The following is an 18,920-nucleotide window of genomic DNA, read 5'->3' as shown; positions in this document are numbered from 1 at the left end:
TGATATATATTTTTACTTAAATTTAGTATTGTATATAGTAAAATTACCACTTATTAGATTGCAACGTATCGAATAAATATATTGAAAATAATATTAATTCTCCAATTTATAAAATTACAATTTTGAGATTGCAATATATGGGATAAATATATTAATACGAAAATATGATTACATAACTTTAAAAAAAACAACTAGCTAAGCATCATTTTCTTATGTTATTTACATCCATTTATAAGGTTATCTACTACTCTACCACTAAAAATGTGTTTTTACATTGGTTAACTGTTCATGCAAGATCCACGAGACTCACACCCCCTGTTTTAGAAATCGCTAGGCGCTAGTCGGGCGGTCGGGGTGGGCCTAGCGCCTAGCGAGAAAATCACATATGAAGAGTGTCGATCGACACTACATGAGCATCGGTCGACACCCATGCAAGTCGAGACAAGTCTTCAAATTTGGAAGTTTTACAAAGTTGCCTGAAGTTTTCCATATTTGCATCATTAGTCTCTGGACGCGTTTTAGGACATATATATATATATATATATATAGTTTTTGGGTTTGAGAAAACCCTTAAGTTTTATTCTAGCAGGTTTTATTTTCTGCAACCCGATTTTGAGAGCTTTTGGGAGAGAGAGATCTGAACTAATTTGAGAGAAGAATTCATAAACTCCCTCTTTACTCTTTTAATCTCAATTGCTTAATATACAAAAAATTGTTTTGTTCTTCATTAAATATGTCTGAGTAGTTTGCTTGTTCTTCATATTAATCCTTGATTGGCCGTCTAGAATTAATAACCTAGGAAAATAAATTGATATGAGAATATAATTGATTTTCCTGATCAAACTTTTTGATGAGCAAAATTACTTCTTGCAAAGAGATTTGATTTAGTGATTTTGTGAACAATCTAAACCTGTTTTTAAAGCTGATTTTTAACCTAAAATTTTACAAAGAGATTTGGATTTTCTGGTTTTAAATTTAGATAATATTTGCAGTGAGAATTGATTTATTTTACAAAAGTGTTTAGAGTTCTAGATCTGATCTAAATTGCTTGAATCCTATTTAATTATTGATTTAATATTCCATAATTTCTTGAAAAATTGCCTAGGCCTAGCTTTTTGATCATCTGAATTTACACAGCTTTTATTTAATATTTTGCATTGTTTATTTTAATTCAAATTATTCTGTTTAGCGTAATTATAAAACTCTATATTTTATTGTGTAGTCTTGAGTTTTTGTGGAATTCGACCCCTAAGTATTGCAGTGACCTCTTAATTTGAGAGAGTGGCTCTAGGGTTTAAATTTGAGCATATCAACGTGTGAAAATCTTGTCGAGAAAATTTGCACATGTCGCAATCATGTTAATGGCTAAATTTGAAATGCAGCTGAAATGACCGACCCATTTTTTAAATATAATAATAAACTAGTGATCTCATACTCACTAACCACCAAAAGACATTCAAACCAAACAGCGAAATATCCAAACATTAAACCAATGAATTAAATAACCAATGAAGAATTCAATAACATCTAACGAACAATACCAATAACATAAACTAAATCATAGAAAAATGAATCAACAACCTAAACAACCGTTCTAGAATCAATACATTCCATTCTAGCAACCTAACAGTAACAGCAACATAAACATTCTCCGCTTCATCACCTTGATTCCACAATTACACTTTGCCTTTACCTGCACCACAAACACAATTTGAGATGCATGAGTATTGTCATAAACACTCAGTGAGGCAATCCTCCCATCTACTAGGCTATACACACAAGCAACTGAGAATCCGATATCAAACAAGCAACAAACAAACACAAACAAACCAGGAAACAAGTATCAGCCGCTTGCTGAAAGGGTTGGTGTCGATTGAGACCCTCTTGGTCTCGATCGATACTGACTCTTGGTGTCGACCGACAGTACCTCTCAGTCTCAATCGATACCGCTCCTTGGTATCGACCGACACCACCTCTTGGTGTCTACTGACACCCTTCCTCGACCCGGAAACCTTAGGACCAACACTCTCCAAGTCTCCGCGTTGTCAACTTCTTGGTGTCGACCGACGCCCACCTGGTGTTGATTGACACCAACTTTGCAAACACGTTCTGCCGAGTTTGTAATAAAATATTTCTTGGAAGGAATTTGCTTTTATATATTTAAAGTTTCCTAATTAGTGTGATGGAAGCGGTTGCTGAGGGTGATTCTAGGGTTCTACGTGATCATGATGCTATGATGATGGATGTCGGAGAAAAAGGTCGTCCACCGCGTGATCCTCCGGATGGGCAGGGGTCGTGGGTGAGTAAAGTGACGGGGAGTGGGTCTGGTGGTATTTTGACTCCGAAGGCGGTGTTGGATGATGATTTTCTAACAGAGAGGGTATAGTTGGAGTTCCCGAATGGGGAGGATGGGGAGCCTGTGATAACGATCGGGGAAGAGGCGTTAACTGCTAAGAATGGTTTGTGGAAGCAGTGTATAATTGTCAAGGTGTTTGGACGGCACATGGCGGTTGTTGTATAATTGTGGAAGTAGTGTATAATTTTCAAGGTGTTTAGTAGTTACTTATTAACGTAGACTTGGTCGCCTGATTTTGATCTCTTGAGGGATGAGATTAGTAAAAACCAATGTGGGTTAGATTGTCTAATCTCCCAGTTAACCTCTATTATAGGTCAATCTTGAGGAGCATTGTTAAAGGTCTGGTGAATCCTGTGAAGGTGGATCTTATGACACTTAATTATGAGAGTGCTTGATTTGCTCGAGTTTGTGTGGAGGTCAACTTGAAGAGACCGTTAAAAGGATCAGTGCTGATTAATGGTGAGAGATATTATGTCTCCTATGAGAGTTTAGTTAACATCTTTCAAGGTTGCAAGGTGTATGGACATTCAGTACATGCTTGTCCTCAGGGAGTCCGCGCTCCAGTGGTTACCACACCAGTGTTAGTGAACCTATGGAGGTTGGTGGGGACCAGCCTGCTGGTGATGGGTTTACAGTGGTACGGAGAGCGGGTAGGAAATCATCATTGGGGATAGGGAAGGCAAGTCCGGTAGCCGTCGGTGCTGGACGTGTCCAAGAAAGGAATCTTAGTGAGATCCCGGTCAATAAAGTCTTTCAGAATCTTGTCGTATCTAACATATTTGGAAGATTGGATGGAAATGGGATTGTCCCTGCATATAAGGAAGTTGTGGCTATGAGGGAGGAAAATAAGGAAAATGAGACGATGTCAAATATTTCCCGTGAAGGTAGGAGTGTTGAGCAAGGAAAAGAGGCATTAATTGGAGGAGGTTTACGGGAGACTGAAGGAGGGTTTAAAGGAGTTTTTAAAGAGCAACGGGCTACTACTTCTAAGCCTGGTGGGAAGAATGGGCCAAAGGTAAATGGGCCTTGGCTGAAAAAAATTAATGTGAGGCCTGTGAGGGGGTTGGGTTTAGGTCCACTTCGTGACAACTGGGAATTGTCGGCTTCTGGTAAATGTCTGCTGGTGGAATCAGCTTTTGTTGGCTGGCAAGGAAAGGTATCCATGGCTAGTACGGTGGCCAAGGGAGTGACGGCGGAACTGCAGAGTGGTTGGGATGATAGCGTTGATACAGGTCAGTCAAATCATTTTGTGACTTCAACGAATCACGAGCTTGGCATGTTGGTTCCGCCGGATGGAGAGGTGGCGGATGTCGGAATGATAACAAGATTTTCACCCATGGTATCAATTCCCTATGTAGTTGTAGTACAAAGGGTTATCAATCCAAATGGTTGTTATGCTAGCAGATAAGATGCGATCAGAAACAAGCAAGTCAAGCCAAGCAATAAATGGGTTTGATCTAACAATCCTAAAATAAATAAAAGAAAGCAAATAAATAAGAACCACATGACCTAAGCACTCGATGCTAGCATTCGAGTACAAGATCAGGTGGGGTGGTCGAGTAAGCTCGAAGGTATACTCGAAGCATGTGATCGTGTACCTGTTTGGGTAGGGGACAGAGTTATGAACAAAATGTAAACAATCTAAATATGAAAGCTCCTAAGGATGGGGTAATCGACTCCTAAGTGTTCCCGACCAATCGGGATGTCCTACATTCCTCAAGCAAATATTCCCTAGATAATGAATCTCTAAAATCTTGTTAAAACACTCTCAATATAGAAACAATCAACCTTAATCACTCCCCTACCCAACTCTCGTTGGAGAAACATGACCAAGCAGGCAGTACAAACCAATTCATTACTGTCAATGAACATCTTATTTATCTAATCTCTTAGGCTAAGTGAGTGAATCTCTAGGATTGATTGATTCAAGCATTTCATCTACACCTCTCGATGGTAAAAAACCCAAGATCTAATACAAACCTCTCGGTCTGTTGATAGCATTAAGAACACCAATCTAGAAGAGAATTTATAAAACATAAACAACCAAGCTAAGACATCCTAACCGATCAAGAACACAAAATCGTCTATCCCATCCCTAGAAACCTTACTTCACTACTCAGATCTCATTGCAGAAAACATAAAAGCATAGATAAACAAAAATTGCATTGTATTAAATATAGAAGTAGAGTAGAAGAGTATAAAATCGAAAATGTAAAAAGAAATGAAATTAAATCCTAACAAAGTAGAGAAAGTTTTTGAGTCGCTCAAGATCTCTCTCAGAAGCTCTCTCTCTCTCTCTGTTTTGAGGGTCTGCGGCGTGCTAGGGCGAGAGGAAGAAAAGGGGGGGGTTATATATGGAAACCTATTAACCCTAGCTTCCCAGTCCTGCCTGAGGGTCTGCTCGATGGGTTGCACAAGGATAAGCTCGGGTTGCTCTTCGGGTAGGTCCTCGGATTGTTCTTTCTGTTCTTAGATTCTCTTTGATCGGGTTGGTGTTCTGACTGTTCTTCCTGCTCCATAGCTCCTTCGGGTACATGCTCGGATTTGACCTTCTTTCTCCCCATTTTCGACTCTTAAGCACCTGTTTTCATCCAAAATATGCAAATGCAAGAATGCAACACCCTAAATGGCCTAAATGTGGATTCATACAGTAAATGACCAAAAATGCTCAGGTTAGGGTAAAAACAATGCAAAATATGGAAAAAAAGGGATGCTTAAAACATGTAAATTATAGAATTATCAGACCCCCAAACTTAAATCTTGCTAGTCCTCTAGCAAGGAAGTAGGAGGAAGAGGTTAAAAATGGGACTCATAACCTTTTGAGCTAAACAAAGGATTCAAGCTTTAGTCCTTAAAGATAGTTTAATGGTGCTAAGATCAATCAACATACTTACAATATATTTTTCTATGCTTATCACCATACATCGATCTAGTTCATCTTCCAACTAAAAGTAAAGACTTGCAATTCCAAAGAGCATCTCTTTTACATTCATTAAAGTGTTTGGCGAATTCTTGCAAATGGAAGGTGAATCAAGCTCAATTGGTTTCAAGGGTAAGGCTTTTGGTAGGGTGGTTTTTAAACAATTTCTTTGGGTGGCTTACTCTCAAAAGAAGGAATGCTAGACAATTATGAAAACTATCGAAGATTGAGAACAATTAGGGCATACAAAGCTTAGCTCTTGATAATCTACCCTTTTTCTCATTCACTCTTTTTTTTTTTTTTTTTTTTTTTTTTATCAAACTCTCTAGAATAAAACTACCCAGATCCTTGATTTTAACTCTTTTTTTATATAATCCATCAGGTCTAATCTTTAGATATCTAGCTCTCTCTTTTTTTTTTTTTTTTTTTTATCTTTTTCTCTCTTTGCTAAACTCCTAATAATATTCCTATATTGTTTATTTTTTCTAGGAGCCTATAACAAAATCTTTTTTTTTAGAGACTTAGAGCTACTTGAATCGAACCTTAGGGATATCCTTCTTTAATTTCTGTTTTATTCCTCAACCCAACCCCAAATACTCATGCTAACCACCTATCTTTCAAAACCGATCCTAATAGCTAAATCATGAGCCAGTTCTTTATCGTTCTCAATACTCTCAAGGTTTCACAACCTATAGCACAATGAAAAGGCCTCACTCAACAATTTAATACAAGGTTTGAAAGAAAGGTTTGGGTACAAGGGTAGGGAAAGACGAATCGGGTTAAACGAAAAGATTGGTAAAAATGGTGTGTTAACCCGATTTTAGAGTTACCATGAGCAAGTATTCAAATTCTATAAGCAAGACAATTTAATTTCAGGTTAAGTCCAATAATATAGAGATGGTTCAATGTTCAACCAAGTGGAGGAAGCTTTCAAAAGATGCAAGGATTTAAACAAAGATTTTTTCATTTTTTTCCAAAGATTGATCTAGCAACAATGAAATGTGATTAATGGTTATAGCTTCAATCCTAAGGTTTGGCTTTAAACAAGGTAGTTTTAATCACTGTACCCTAAAATGCATATGCAACAATCCTATATGAAGCAATCTAGACTCAATCCTAATATGAAAATGCAACTACATGAACACTCTTTTTTTTTTAATTTTTTTTTTGTTAATTTTTTTTTCCAAATTTTTAGGGTTTTTTAATGCAAATAAATGCAGACTCAAATCAATGAAACTAGCATGCAAAAATGTGAAATAAGAAAATAAAACAAAATGTTATATACATTCTAGGACTCTCCCCCAAACTTAAATTACATAGTCCCTGTGTAAATAAAAGTCTGAAAAAGAATCCAAGAATCACACAAAATGAAATAAAACTAAATGCAATGTTATTTACAAAGGTGGATGAATGTGGTACCTCATGGGTTGGTGAAGAAGGAGGTTGTTACGGCTTCAGCAGGTGCTGGGATTCGCTCATCAGGGAGCTCGGTTATGCGCACGGAAGACCTGCTCGGACCAGCATCCGAGGGGTTGATCGGGTAAGAGGTCGCGTAGCTCATCGGGTAGGGCATCGGGTAGTACGATGGGTATGGTGGAAGAGGTCCCGAATGGTCATCGGTATAGTTGCTTGCAGGGTGCATTGAGTAGGGCATCTGATAAGGCATTTGGTAGGGCATAGGGAAAGTACCTGAGGGGTCACCCGGATGTGTGCCCGATGGTGGCATCGGATAGGGCATCGTGTACGCCATGGGGTTAGGCGTCGGGTAGGCATCCGAGTGGCTTCTCCGCGATCTATCTGGTCTGGTGACATCCTCCTCTGCTTGGGGCTCGTAGGAGGATGCCCTGTGGGGCTCTGGAGGTGCTAATCCTCGTATTCCTCCTAATGGTCCACTCCTCCCCATCCATGTGGGTGCATAAGCCGAAGTGGGAGCTGAGGTACAGCTTGCCTTATCTTGCAGATCCTTGATCTGTGCTCTCATTACCTTCACTGAGCCATTGAGGTCTTTTACCTTCCTTGCCAAAAACTTGTTCATTCTCTTCAACCACCCGATCCTCTTGTGAGCGTCTCTCACCCCAACAGGTTGCTTTTGAGAGCACACATACTCCTCAAAATCATAGTCATCCAAGTTGTCTCCCTGTCCTTGCCCAGCTGGCTCTCTCTCTTCTGCCTCGGATTCCTCTTCCGGGTTGTACAGCTCCTCCAAAGGTGGTGTGAATTCTATATTATCCCCTAACCAGATTTTGGTGCACACGACGTTGGGCAGGATCATTTATGTGGCTCCGGCAGCTGGGTGGACAAACTTGAAGAGCAGCATGTCGTTTGGATTTTAATAAGCCAGGAACCTTGCCAACGTGAGGTAGTCGATGTCTAGCCATCTCGGCTCATGAACTACTCCCTTCAAAGGCACATCGCAGGCCACAAAAATCGGTGTGACCAGACCTCCTATGGAGATCTCTCCAGCTCCATCTCTTCTCTCAGTTTTCATTCCCCAAGACTTCAGGTATAGGAACTGATCGAGCAGCACAAAGACCATGCTACTATCCGCAACATCTCCTACTAGCGGTGTACCACCCCTAGCATTGTCTAAGACTCCACACAAGGCAATGTCTAGCAGCTGGAGCTCATGATCGTTCACATTCTAAGTTTCCTTCCTAGCGAACAAGGTACAAGCAAGAGACTTATGAAAGTACCTCAAAACAGGGGTCCTTATTTGAGCAGATTTGGAGCTTGTAGACTTGTAGGGAAGCTTGTCTCTTATTGTCAGCCATAGGGACTTCATCTCCTCTAACTCACCTCCATGTTTTCTCCACTCCAAGCCTTGAAACCATACAACTTCTCCATCTCCTTGAATGTAAGTCGGTACTCCTTGTTGCGCACGGAGAAGGTGATGTACCCGATCCCCCCATCGGGTAGTAGGGTCGGGTGATCTTCAAAAAAGTGTAACCGCAGCTTGGAGAGGAAGTGAACCGTCTCCTCCTCATAAGCCTCGAGGTTGGCTCGCATCGTCTGGCACAGGTGGCACATGTCGAACAGGAACTCGACATCTCTAGCGATGCCCAATTGCTTCATAGATGCCCAATTGCTTCATCGTTTCTCTATGGGGATAGCGGGTACCAACAAAGTTCATCTTGCAGAGGACCTTGAAGAGCTTGGCCAGAGTCTCCACCTCTTTCTACTTCAGCCTCTGCAAAGCTTGGCGTGTGCGTTCTCTCTGCTCCTCCTCTCGGTTACGGCTCTCCTCTTTCGTGTGTTGATCTTCTTCTTCCGCTTCTCTCTCAGCCATCTTCTCAGCCCTTTCAGAAGCTGGTCTCTTCCCCCTCGTCACTACAGCTCTGCTTCTCAACCTAGAGGATTGGATCTCCTCCGGTTCTCCTCCTTCTGCATCCGAATCGACCTCCATCGGGTCAGTAACGGTTTGCTCGGACGTAGACAGGTCCCTACGTTGAGGAGATCGGCGGATTGCAACAGCTACTGGGTCGGGAAAGAGAACACGGGTCTCTACACGATCGGTTGCTCGTGCACCTTCTCGGGTGGCAGATCGGATTAAGCATCAGGTTGGGGATGCGAAACGTCCAGCCAACGGTTGAGAATGTGGAACGTCTCCCCTTCCTTGTGAATCGCGAGTTTCAGCGGTCTCACCTCCGGTTCTAGCAGTGGTGGAGGTTGATCTGCTCCCCTTCTTTTGGTAAGTCTTCACCTTTGGAGCCATTGTGGAATCCTTGAAAAGAAAGAAAAGCTAGACTCAAGATCAATAGGGTTAGTTCCCGAAAATCTTAGAACACTCGAGTTTGAGAGATAGAAGAAGTAAAAAGGAAGAAGTTTAAAAGTTTTTAGCACTTACCGGTTTTATCTTGGGGAAGAGAGAGTCCTCTTTAAATAGATGATAACATCATTATTTTACCCATTTTAGCTATAGTTTTAGTATGCATTTAGGAAGATTTTGATATGATTTCGATGCTTTAATGTCTATTATCAATTATTTTAGGTTTCAAGAAGGTTTTACAGGTTTTATAGCAAAAAGGACCAAAAGATAAGGAACATACGTTTTAGGAAAGATTCAGAGCTTTACAGTACGGGCCACTTTTTAAGACCTTCAAAAACTCAAAATATATCATGCTTGGTGTCTATGGAAATATGGAAGAGTCATATTTCTCCTTGAAGTGTAATCAAGTCAATCCATTCATTCATCCGGAAGTTATGCCCGATTTACCGAGACGTGTTATAAACCGACGTGAAGAGAAGCAACCAGCCGATGGGCTTTATTTCAAGGCCTGACCAGCGACCATCACCAAGGCCCAGTCCAAGCCTCCTCCACGGTCCAAAAGCCTCTCACGCCGTCCCTTGTCCTGCACTTAAGAAGAGAAGACATTTCTACCCTTACAAAACCCTAACCCTAAACAAAATCCTATAAATACTCTTAAGACCTAGGGTTTTGGGGTGTGCTTCCTTTGTGCCTCTAAGTTCCTCATCCACGCCACGAGCAGCCGACCTAGAGACGACCAGAGACTCCTCTACCGCCGTCGAAGCGCGTCCTCTCTCACCTCCTCTTAGAAGCCATCGCTGAATACACCAAATCTCTACTCTTCCTTATTTCTTTCATACTTACATTAATTTTGGGATCAAGTTACTTTCATGACAAATAAAGAAGTTTCCTTTGAACCCCTTTTGTTATTTGATTCGTTTTTGATGTTATTCTTAAGAAAATCAATGTCGTTTCTTTGCATCATGAGCGAGTAGTTTACTTTGTTGGGTTTTATGGGGTGATTCAAGGGGAATTCATGGTTCGCTTCAATTAGGTTGTTAGATCTTATTTTCGGTTTTATTATAGAGTTCTTTTGGGACATCTTTATCTTAATGCTTATGCTTGGATTGATCACCAAGTACTGATCTAGAGAACGGGAGTGCTAACCGCGTTACCCTACTTCTCCGAACTAGTGTTATACCAAAACCTTGCCTGTAACCTGCGTGAGTTGAGTTACGAAGTTTGGTGAATGTATCGAACTTGTTTAACTAGCTGGTTGGCATGCGTCGTTGCCTGCGAAAGTTGAGTAACGGAGTGTGAAGACTTTAGACTTTCATTCTATGAGAATAGTTTGTTTGTTCATTAGTGTTTCGTAGTTGAGAACCTAGACCAAAAATTAGTATTTAGTTGTTAGATCTTACACTTAATATTGCTTAGAACCATGAAAACCATGAGATGACTCCCAACGCCTTAGTCTTATAGTTTTAAACCGTTTTATTTATTTGCAATAGTTATTAGGAAAACCAAAACCCCAATCTCCTATTTAGTCTTAGCCATAGTTTCTTCTCTTTTAATTCAATTTGTGTTTGCTATTACTCTCTGTGGGATCGATCCTAAAATACTACACCGATTAACTGTGCACTTTCAGTTGTTGTGTAGTCTTTTCAGGTAAAAGATTTGGAGTGAAATTCTACACACATGAAAGCTTTTTGGTGCCGTTGACGGGAAGTAACTAGCTGCCCACTGAATTTGATAAGAACTTTCGTCTAAGATACTTTGAATTTTTCTTTTGAATTTTTCAATTGCAACATGAGGATTAACACCTTGGAGCGCCGTTGCTATAGCAATTCCGAAGCCATTCTTAACAAGACCCTCAACCTGTGCTGCCATATGGAAAAATATGAAGAAAGAGCTAAGAAAACCGAAACCATAGTGGAAGAAATTGGTAAACGATTTGATACCTTGGGAGACACTCTAACCGAAGAGTTCACTAGTTTACTTGTCCTGCTAGTTGAGTCTAACATTGGAGCTAAGCAAGTTACCATTGAAAGGAGAATCAAGTCTCTTGAAAAGAATCTGGAGAGCTCAATCTCGTGTGTTGCTGGACACACCAAAGAAGAAAATCCGATTGATGGAGAAGAAGAAGGAAGAAAGAAGGAAATCTTTGACAAAAAAGGAAAAAATTCATGTTTCCTTTTAGGAAAGGGAAACCTTGGCTTTATAAAAACAAGAGAGAACCGTACTCCTCCTCTACAAGACCACGACTTGGAAGCTGCTCAAGCCACCGAAGAACCTCAAAAAGATTTTTTGAGAGATAAGTTACCACTTTCGATGGAGACCAAGAGTTCTATACCCGATTTGCAAGAGATCTCTCAAGAAGAATAGTTTCGATCCTTACCAAAGATTGTTTTGCTGTAACAACTCTTGAAGCCTCACCACCACAAGATCTAGAAAGTCTAGGAGAAGAAGAAGTCGCTGAAGAAGAGGAGTATGAAACCGATTATGAAGATTAGCCCATTGAAGATGATGGATCCAATTTTTCTAACCCTCAACAAGGAGAACCAGAAGCTGAGCCGATCATAGAAGAAGAAGAGGAGCACCAAACCGCCGAGTTTGGAGAGCTTCAAACAGTCTCTAGATGGGATGAACCTCCAAGATACAAGTTTAAGACTTTGATGAAAGCTATTCCGCCCCACATCTCATTCGAAGAAGCATGGAGCAAGTTTCCATTGAAGCGTTTCTTCATGGAGAGATATATTACCGAAGAACATGTGGAGGATCACTTTAGAGAGGCAAGTCTATCTCTCTATCCAAATGCACCAGCCGATACACAAAAACTATGGCGTAGAAGACGCATTAGCGAGGAAAACTTTGTGAAGTTCAACAAAGCTGTTAAAGCTTTACCCCTTGGTACGTATTTTATGAATGCTTGGTGCCAACATGATATTTCTCGTTTATTTTTGGAAAGCAGAGAATCAGTAGACGAGATTAGAGATATGTTCCTAAAAGCCTTGGAACCTGAATATTTGCGAACACTACACAAAGTGGAGAGCCCTGGCCGATTCCTTATCACCTGTTCTATCAATGGAGTTAAATTCGAAGATGCATTATGTGATTCCGGTTCATGTATCAACATCATGTCAACCGATGCTGCTAGGAAGATAGACTTAAGACATTTACAACTCTCGGACATACGCATAGGATTCGCCAACTCCTCATTCACAATAGCCAAAGGAATGGTCCGAGACATTCATGTGCGAGTTGGAATCTGCAATGTTCCAACCGAATTTCAAGTTATCAATGCTGAGAAAGGGAGGTTTACACCACTTATACTTGGAGGAGCATTCCTAGCTACAGCTGGAGCCGTCATGGACTGGCCTAACCGAAGAATGGCTCTCACAAACATCAATGGAGACATTTTCTATGAAGCTAAACCATTCAACCCACCTACTCGCCGATGTAGAGAAGAAGATTATGCAAGAGAACCACCTGATGCCTACATTGGAGAAAGATCCAAGAGAGCTTGTCTAAGGACAACCCACTCTCCTCACCCTGCTTGAGAAAGCAAGCTAACGTCGAGCCAACGACATTAAACAAGTGCGCTACTTGGGATGCAACCCATGTCTAGTAAGTTTTTATTTTTAGGATTTATTTTCTTTTACTTTTAATATTTTTGCATTTTAGTTTCAGGTTTTCACAAAAAAAAAAACAAAAAAAAATAGAAAATAGAAAAGCCAAAAAAAAAAAAATAAGGAAGAAGAAGTCAATGGATTGGCAATGCACACTATGACTAGTGGCAAGCACCACCTACTGACCGGCCATGTTCAACCCACATACTGTGTACCATATCCTGCGTACCGCATACCGTTCCCCACCGTACCTGCTGCTTATGTCTGCGACCATTCATCTGTGTACCGCGAGACTACTCCGAACTACCACCATCCTCACCACCTACAATCACCATTCTTTCATTTAGGTATGTTTTTATTATTTTTGTTTTCTCATTTTTATTGATGGTTTTAGGTTTTTATTTCAAGGAGGATGCATTTAGAGATATATCAAACACAATTCGAATGAACTTAGCCTAGTTCATATTCGATGTCAAGCAACCAAAGGAAGTTAGAAACGGTTAGTCACCCACATTTTCATTCCACAGCCGAATTCTAAGACAATTTTTGGGCAACCATAAAATGTCTAAGATTCGACACAGCACATTCCATCAAGGTGACATTGTTCTTAAGCCCTATATTTTTCCTTATGATTTTTAATCCTCAACCCTTTCTTTTTTCCCACCGAGGACGGTGTGATTTAGGTCTGGGGGGAAGGATGTTCCATCCTATCCTAATGCTACTTTCTATATTGTTGACTTGAGACCTTTTTCCACTTTTTACATCAATAATTTTGACATTTTATCGAGTCACATTTTTTTTATTGAGTCAAAACTAGTAGGGGATTATGATCTTATTCTAATGGTTTATTTGATTTGGATTAACACTCTTATGACTCTTGATTTTGCTTGACAAAAGAACCAAAGTTTGGAAAGACTGTGAGCCGACTCAACAATCCCCCAAGTGCCTATTTGATGGATATTCAGATGATCTAACGTTGTCTCTAACTTTATAGGACCTAAACTGGACTTAATTATCAAGCCCTGGGAATTGGTATACATTGGACTAGATCTCTACATTCAAGCCACACAAGGCATTGCACTTCTTCAAAAGTATGTTCTCCTTTCTCTTCCCTTCAATACAAAAAAAAAAGAGATAAGAAAAAAAAAGAGAAAAAAGATGAGATGATTTTGATCAGTTTAGAGGGGTAGGTAAATTACCTGTGACCTCGTTATTCTACACTTGAGTCAAATGATCACACAAAGCTTAGAAGCGAGGGGTAGGTAAATTACTGATGACCCCAGTATTCGCCTACACCTTTAATTTAAAAAGAAGAAAAAGGGAGAAAGGGGAGAGGATACGAAGAAAGTCTTGGCTTGAAGGGAGTCTACAAGCCTCTGATCGATTTTCCCTTGGTAAGATTTCACTTTTTATTATTGCTTAATTTATGTAAAGAGATGACAATGGAGATTCTGGAGACTCTAAAGAATTTTGGGATCAAGGAGCGTTGATGACTCTCATGGTGGATTACAAATGGAAGTTCCTAATGTCAAGGCGAAGAAGAGTACAAAGACAATATCCCCAAAGATAAGTGAATTCTCAGTATTTTCAAAACCTCTTTTCCAAAGATAAGGGCTTTCATGTCCCTCTTGTACTTGGCATCTTCCTCTCCAGTAGATCGTATATTGTGATCGTACTCCTCATTGTAATGCCCATTAGATTGAGCCAAGTTCTCCACTAGATCCCAGCCTTCATCAACATCCTTGTTGAGGAAGTTACCATTGCTTGCGGTGTCCAGCAACATCCGTATATTTGGGACCACTCCTTGGTATAGTGTACTTAGCAATGAGGCGTTGCTGAAACCATGATGAGGCATCAGGTAGTGTATCCCTTGAAACGTTCCCAAGCTTTGCTGAACGTCTCATTGCTCTTCTGAACAAAGCTGGAGATATCATTTCGTAGCCTCACAGTTCTGGAGTTGGAGAAGAATTTGGCTAAAAACGCCTTCTTGCATGCTTCCCAGGTGGTGTGGACTCCTTAGGGAGTGATTTCTCCCAGATGTGTACTTTGTCTCCCAATGAGAATGGGAAGAGCCGAAGCTTGAATCCATCTTCACTAACTCCATTTATCTTGGTTAGGCTACAAAGCCTATCAAACTCATCTAGATGATCCAACGGGTCCTCCATTGGCAATCCATGAAACTTGTTGCTTAGTATCATATGGATGAGACTACTCTTGATCTCAAAGTTATTGTTCTGGACAGCAGGTGGCACAATGCCATGTCTTTGAGTGTGAGTAGGTGGAGCATCTACTGCTCCTATGTTGGTCCTCTCTTGAGGAGCTAGTGGACCATTCTGATTATTCATCTCCTCCGCAATTATTGGTGGTTGTGGTTGATGGACTTGTGATTGACGTAGCAGCCGAGGTCTGTCGATGTTGTCGATGAAAAAACTCAAGTGTTTGCTACCCTTGGATCGTGATTGCATGCACAAGGAATTGACCAAGTGAGTACACGAGGGTCAACTCGATCCAGGTGATCGAGTGACGGGTCGCGTGGGTACTCAGATCATACCTGAAATGCAAAACAAACAAACACGAATGCAAACAAGTCAGTACCGAACCAAAATTGAAAATAGAACTTGATCTAGCAAGGACTGAAATCTTAAACGTAACAAATTTAAATTCAACCAAATGGCAACAACGCCAAATTGATAACAGGATTTTCACCCAGGGTATCAATTCCCTATGCAGTTGTAGTACAAAGGGTTATCAATCCAAATGGTTGTTATGCTAGCAGATAAGATACGATCAGAAACAAGCAAGTCAAGCCAAGCAATAAATGGGTTTGATCTAACAATCCTAAAATAAATAAAAGAAAGAAAATAAATAAGGACCACACGACCTAAGAACTCGATGCAGGCATTTGAGTACATGATCGGGTGGGGTGGTCGAGTAAGCAAGACGAGTAAGAACAGCTTGAAGGTATACTCGAATCAGGTGATCATGTACATATTCGGGTAGGGGATCGAGTTATGAATAAAATGTAAACAATCTAAATACGAAAGCTCTTAAGGATGGGGTAATCGACTCCTAAGTGTTCCCGACCAATCCGGATGTCCTACATGCCTCAAGCAAATATTTACTAGACAATGAATCTTTAAAATCTTGTTAAAACACTCTCGTGATAGAACCAATCAACCTTAATAACTCTCCTACCCAACTCTCTTGGAGAAACATGACCAAGCTGGCAATACAAACCGATTCATTACTGTCAATAAAACCCTTACTCATCTAATCTCTTAAGCAAATTGTGTAAATCTCTAGCATTGATTGATTGAGAAAGTGTTTGAGTCGCTCAAGATCTCTCTCAGAAGCTCTCGCTCTATGCTTTGAGGGTCTGCGGCGTCCTAGGGCGAGAGGAAGAAGAGGGGGTTTATATATAGAAACCCATTAACCCTAGCTTCCTAGTCCTGCCCGAGGGTCTGCTCGATGGGTTGCACGAGGATAAGCTCAGGTTGCTCTTCGGGTAGGTCCTCGGTTTGTTCTTTCTGTTCTTAGATCCTCTTCGATCGGGTTGGTGTTCGGACTGTTCTTCCTGCTCCATAGCTCCTTCGGGTACATGCTCGGATTTGACCTTGTCTCTCCCCATTTTCGGCTTTTAAGCACCTATTTTCATCCAAAATATGCAAATGCAAGAATGCAACACCCTAAATGGTCTAAATGTGGATTCTTATAGTAAATGACCTAAAAAAGCTAAGGTTAGGGTAAAAACAATGCAAAATATGGACAAAAAAGGGATGCTTAAAACATGTGAATTAAAGAGTTATCACGGAGCATAACAGATTTCCCCGGTTATTCGTGTATGGACATCTATGTTAGAGATGATGAATTGTTTGATGTGGAATTGTCGGGAGGCAAATAAACCTAGTTTTAGACGATCAATTAGGTATATTTTGAAGAAATTCAATAACGATGTTTTAGCGGTGTTTGAAACATACGACGGAGGAGATAGAGCAAAGCGTATTTGTAAGGGATTGGGGTTCGAGAATGCGTTTCGAGTGGATGCGGTGGGATAGAGCAGATGTTTCTGGTTGCTCTGGAGGAATGGGATCAGTTTATTCATGCTAAGGTGGTGAATGGGTTGGAGATTCTTCACCTGATTGTTATGTATGCAGCTCCTTTCGTTACACAGAGGAGTGGGTTGTGGAGTCATCTGAGTGCTTGTGGAACCATTAGTTATCGGGGGTGATTTCAATACAATTGTTCGGCTTGATGAAAGAACTGGTGGAAATGGTTGACTTTCACGTGACTCTCTTGCTTTTGGTAAATGGATTAACAGGTTGTCTCTTATTGATATGGGGTTTAAGGGGAAGACGTTTACTTGGAAACGAGGAAATGTGAAGGACACTTACATTAACAAGAGGTTAGATCATGTGTTTCGTTGTGGGCATGCCAAGTTGAAATGGCAAGAGGCGGTTGTGACACATCTGCCTCTTTATCCTTGGATCATGCTCCTCTATACGTTCAGTTTACCCTTGTGGTTGCTGGAGATCCTAGTCAACCACAATTTTGCTTTGAAGCTGCAGGGCTGACTCATCCTAGCTTTAAAGACTTGGTGGATACATTTTGGAGTAGGGAGGTAGCTACTCCACATGCGTTAAATAATCTGCATACGAAGCTCCAAGTTTGGAACAAGGAAGTGTTTGGGGATGTTCAACGCCGTAAGGACAAACTTTTGAAGGCGATAAAGGATGTTCAGGATGTATTGGAAGTTGTGCAGACAAATGAGTTACTTTAGAAGAGAGATACTTGAATAAACAAGCTTGATATGGTGCTTGAGCAGGAGGAGCTCATTTGGTTTCAAAAATCTCGTGAGAAGTGGATAGCATTAGGGGACCGTAATACTACTTTTTCATACTTCGACTATCATTCGAAGGAGAAAGAATAGAATAGAGATGCAGCGGGATGATGTTGGGCCATGGATTAATGATTCATTAGAGGTAGTGAGGATGGCAGTTGCATTTTACAAGTTCCTTTATTCTATGGATGATGTTGATGAGTGTGTGGAGAAACTTGAATCTAATGGTTTTCCCTTGTTAAGTTCTGCGGAGATAACAGACATGAGGAAACCTTTTTCGAGTATGGAAGTTGAGAATGCGGTGAGAAGTATGAAGCGCTTTAAGGCTCCAGGACTAGATGGCTTTCAACCTGTGATCTATCAAGACTGTTGGGAGATTGTCAGAGCGTCTGCAACGCAGTTTATGATGCAATTTTTTGAGACCAGTCTGCTACTAAGTGGGACAAATAATGCAATGCTGACTCTTTATAGCTAAGGTGAGTAAGCATGAGACTATCACACTGTTTCGGTTAATTGGTCCAGCACACTCTAGTTTCATCTCGGGGAGATTGAGTGTGGATAATATTGTGATTAACCAAGAGACAATTCACTCTATGCGACGAAAGAAGGACAAGAAGGGTTGGATGTTGCTAAAACTAGATTTGGAGAAAGCATATGATAGATTTAGGTGGGATTTTCTAGAGGACACTCTTTATGCAGCTAAGTTGCCGGATATATGGGTCAGGTGGATTATGAAGTGTGTAATGGGTCCTACAATAAATTTGTTGTGGAATTGGGAAATAACATAATCATTTTCACCAATGAAGGAACTCGCCAAGGGGATCCATATCTGTTTGTTTTTTGTCTTGAGAGACTATGCCATCAGTTTGAGAGAATGGTGGCTGCCGACTATTAGTATCTCGCGGGGAGGACTGAAGCTCTCTCATGTTTGTTTTGCTGATGATCTTATTTTGTTTGTGGAGGGTTATGCGAATCAGGTCTTTGTAATAAGAGTTTTGGAGAATTTATGTGTTGCATCGGGTCACAGAGTCAGTTTGGAGAAGTCAAAGATTTACTTTTCTGGGAATGTTCATGGATATTTAAAGAGGATGATAAGTGATGCAAGTGGTATTAAGTCCACGACGGATTTGGGGAAGTACTTGGGCATGCCAGTTCTTCAGAAGAGGATTGAAACAACCCTTCCCGTTACTAGTGGTCCCATACCCACTAACAACCTAGCAACAAACCACAACAGCGGATAACCAAAACAGTTCCATTAACCAATAAGAATTCCAACAACAACAATCCAATAACCAACAGTGCAATAATCCATAACCAACAATAAAATAACCAAGTTCCAACATCCTACAATGTTCTATCAACTCAACACTAGCAACCTAACAATAGCTAGACCACAATCAATCAAGCCTCTAGAATATCCTCCTCCTCATCGC

At 40.6% G+C, this 18,920-nt stretch overlaps 2 protein-coding genes and 1 non-coding gene across 3 annotated transcripts; all 3 read left to right on the top strand.

Moving 5' to 3' along the window:
* The first annotated feature begins 14,488 nt into the window (after positions 1-14,488).
* On the top strand, positions 14,489-14,594 carry LOC147950225 (small nucleolar RNA R71). The gene has a single exon (XR_015565496.1). It is a non-coding gene; the product is annotated as a small nucleolar RNA R71 (small nucleolar RNA).
* A 2,116-nt stretch (positions 14,595-16,710) lies between these two features.
* LOC147950224 (uncharacterized) lies at positions 16,711-17,577 on the top strand. Its single transcript, XM_087512519.1, has 4 exons — positions 16,711-16,874; positions 16,969-17,104; positions 17,158-17,391; positions 17,473-17,577. Exons 1-4 carry the CDS (start codon positions 16,711-16,713, stop codon positions 17,575-17,577), a joined length of 639 nt encoding a protein of 212 aa, XP_087368645.1.
* Positions 17,578-17,584: 7 nt separating this feature from the next.
* LOC147950223 (uncharacterized) lies at positions 17,585-18,275 on the top strand. Its single transcript, XM_087512516.1, has 2 exons — positions 17,585-17,912; positions 18,010-18,275. The coding sequence occupies exons 1-2, from the start codon at positions 17,585-17,587 to the stop codon at positions 18,273-18,275; spliced, it is 594 nt and encodes a 197-aa protein (XP_087368642.1).
* Positions 18,276-18,920: the final 645 nt, after the last annotated feature.

Source organism: Camelina sativa, chromosome 1, assembly GCF_030686135.1.
Source record: "Camelina sativa cultivar CO46 ecotype springtype chromosome 1, ASM3068613v1".
Classification (NCBI taxonomy): Eukaryota; Viridiplantae; Streptophyta; class Magnoliopsida; order Brassicales; family Brassicaceae; genus Camelina; species Camelina sativa.
The sequence above is the reverse complement of the archived record's forward strand: the minus strand, read 5'-3'. Positions and strand labels throughout refer to the sequence as shown.

What these genes read in the sequence shown, in the direction of transcription:
- LOC147950224 (XM_087512519.1), top strand. Translation starts at nt 16,711, where the DNA reads ATGTTTCTGGTTGCTCTGGAGGAATGGGATCAGTTTATTCATGCTAAG. An exon ending in GGAACCATTAGTTATCGGGG is followed by an intron (nt 16,875 to 16,968) that starts GTGATTTCAATA and finishes ATGGATTAACAG; the next exon opens with GTTGTCTCTTATTGATATGG. An exon ending in CGATAAAGGATGTTCAGGAT is followed by an intron (nt 17,392 to 17,472) that starts GTATTGGAAGTT and finishes GTGCTTGAGCAG; the next exon opens with GAGGAGCTCATTTGGTTTCA.
- LOC147950223 (XM_087512516.1), top strand. Translation starts at nt 17,585, where the DNA reads ATGCAGCGGGATGATGTTGGGCCATGGATTAATGATTCATTAGAGGTA. An exon ending in GATGCAATTTTTTGAGACCA is followed by an intron (nt 17,913 to 18,009) that starts GTCTGCTACTAA and finishes TAATTGGTCCAG; the next exon opens with CACACTCTAGTTTCATCTCG.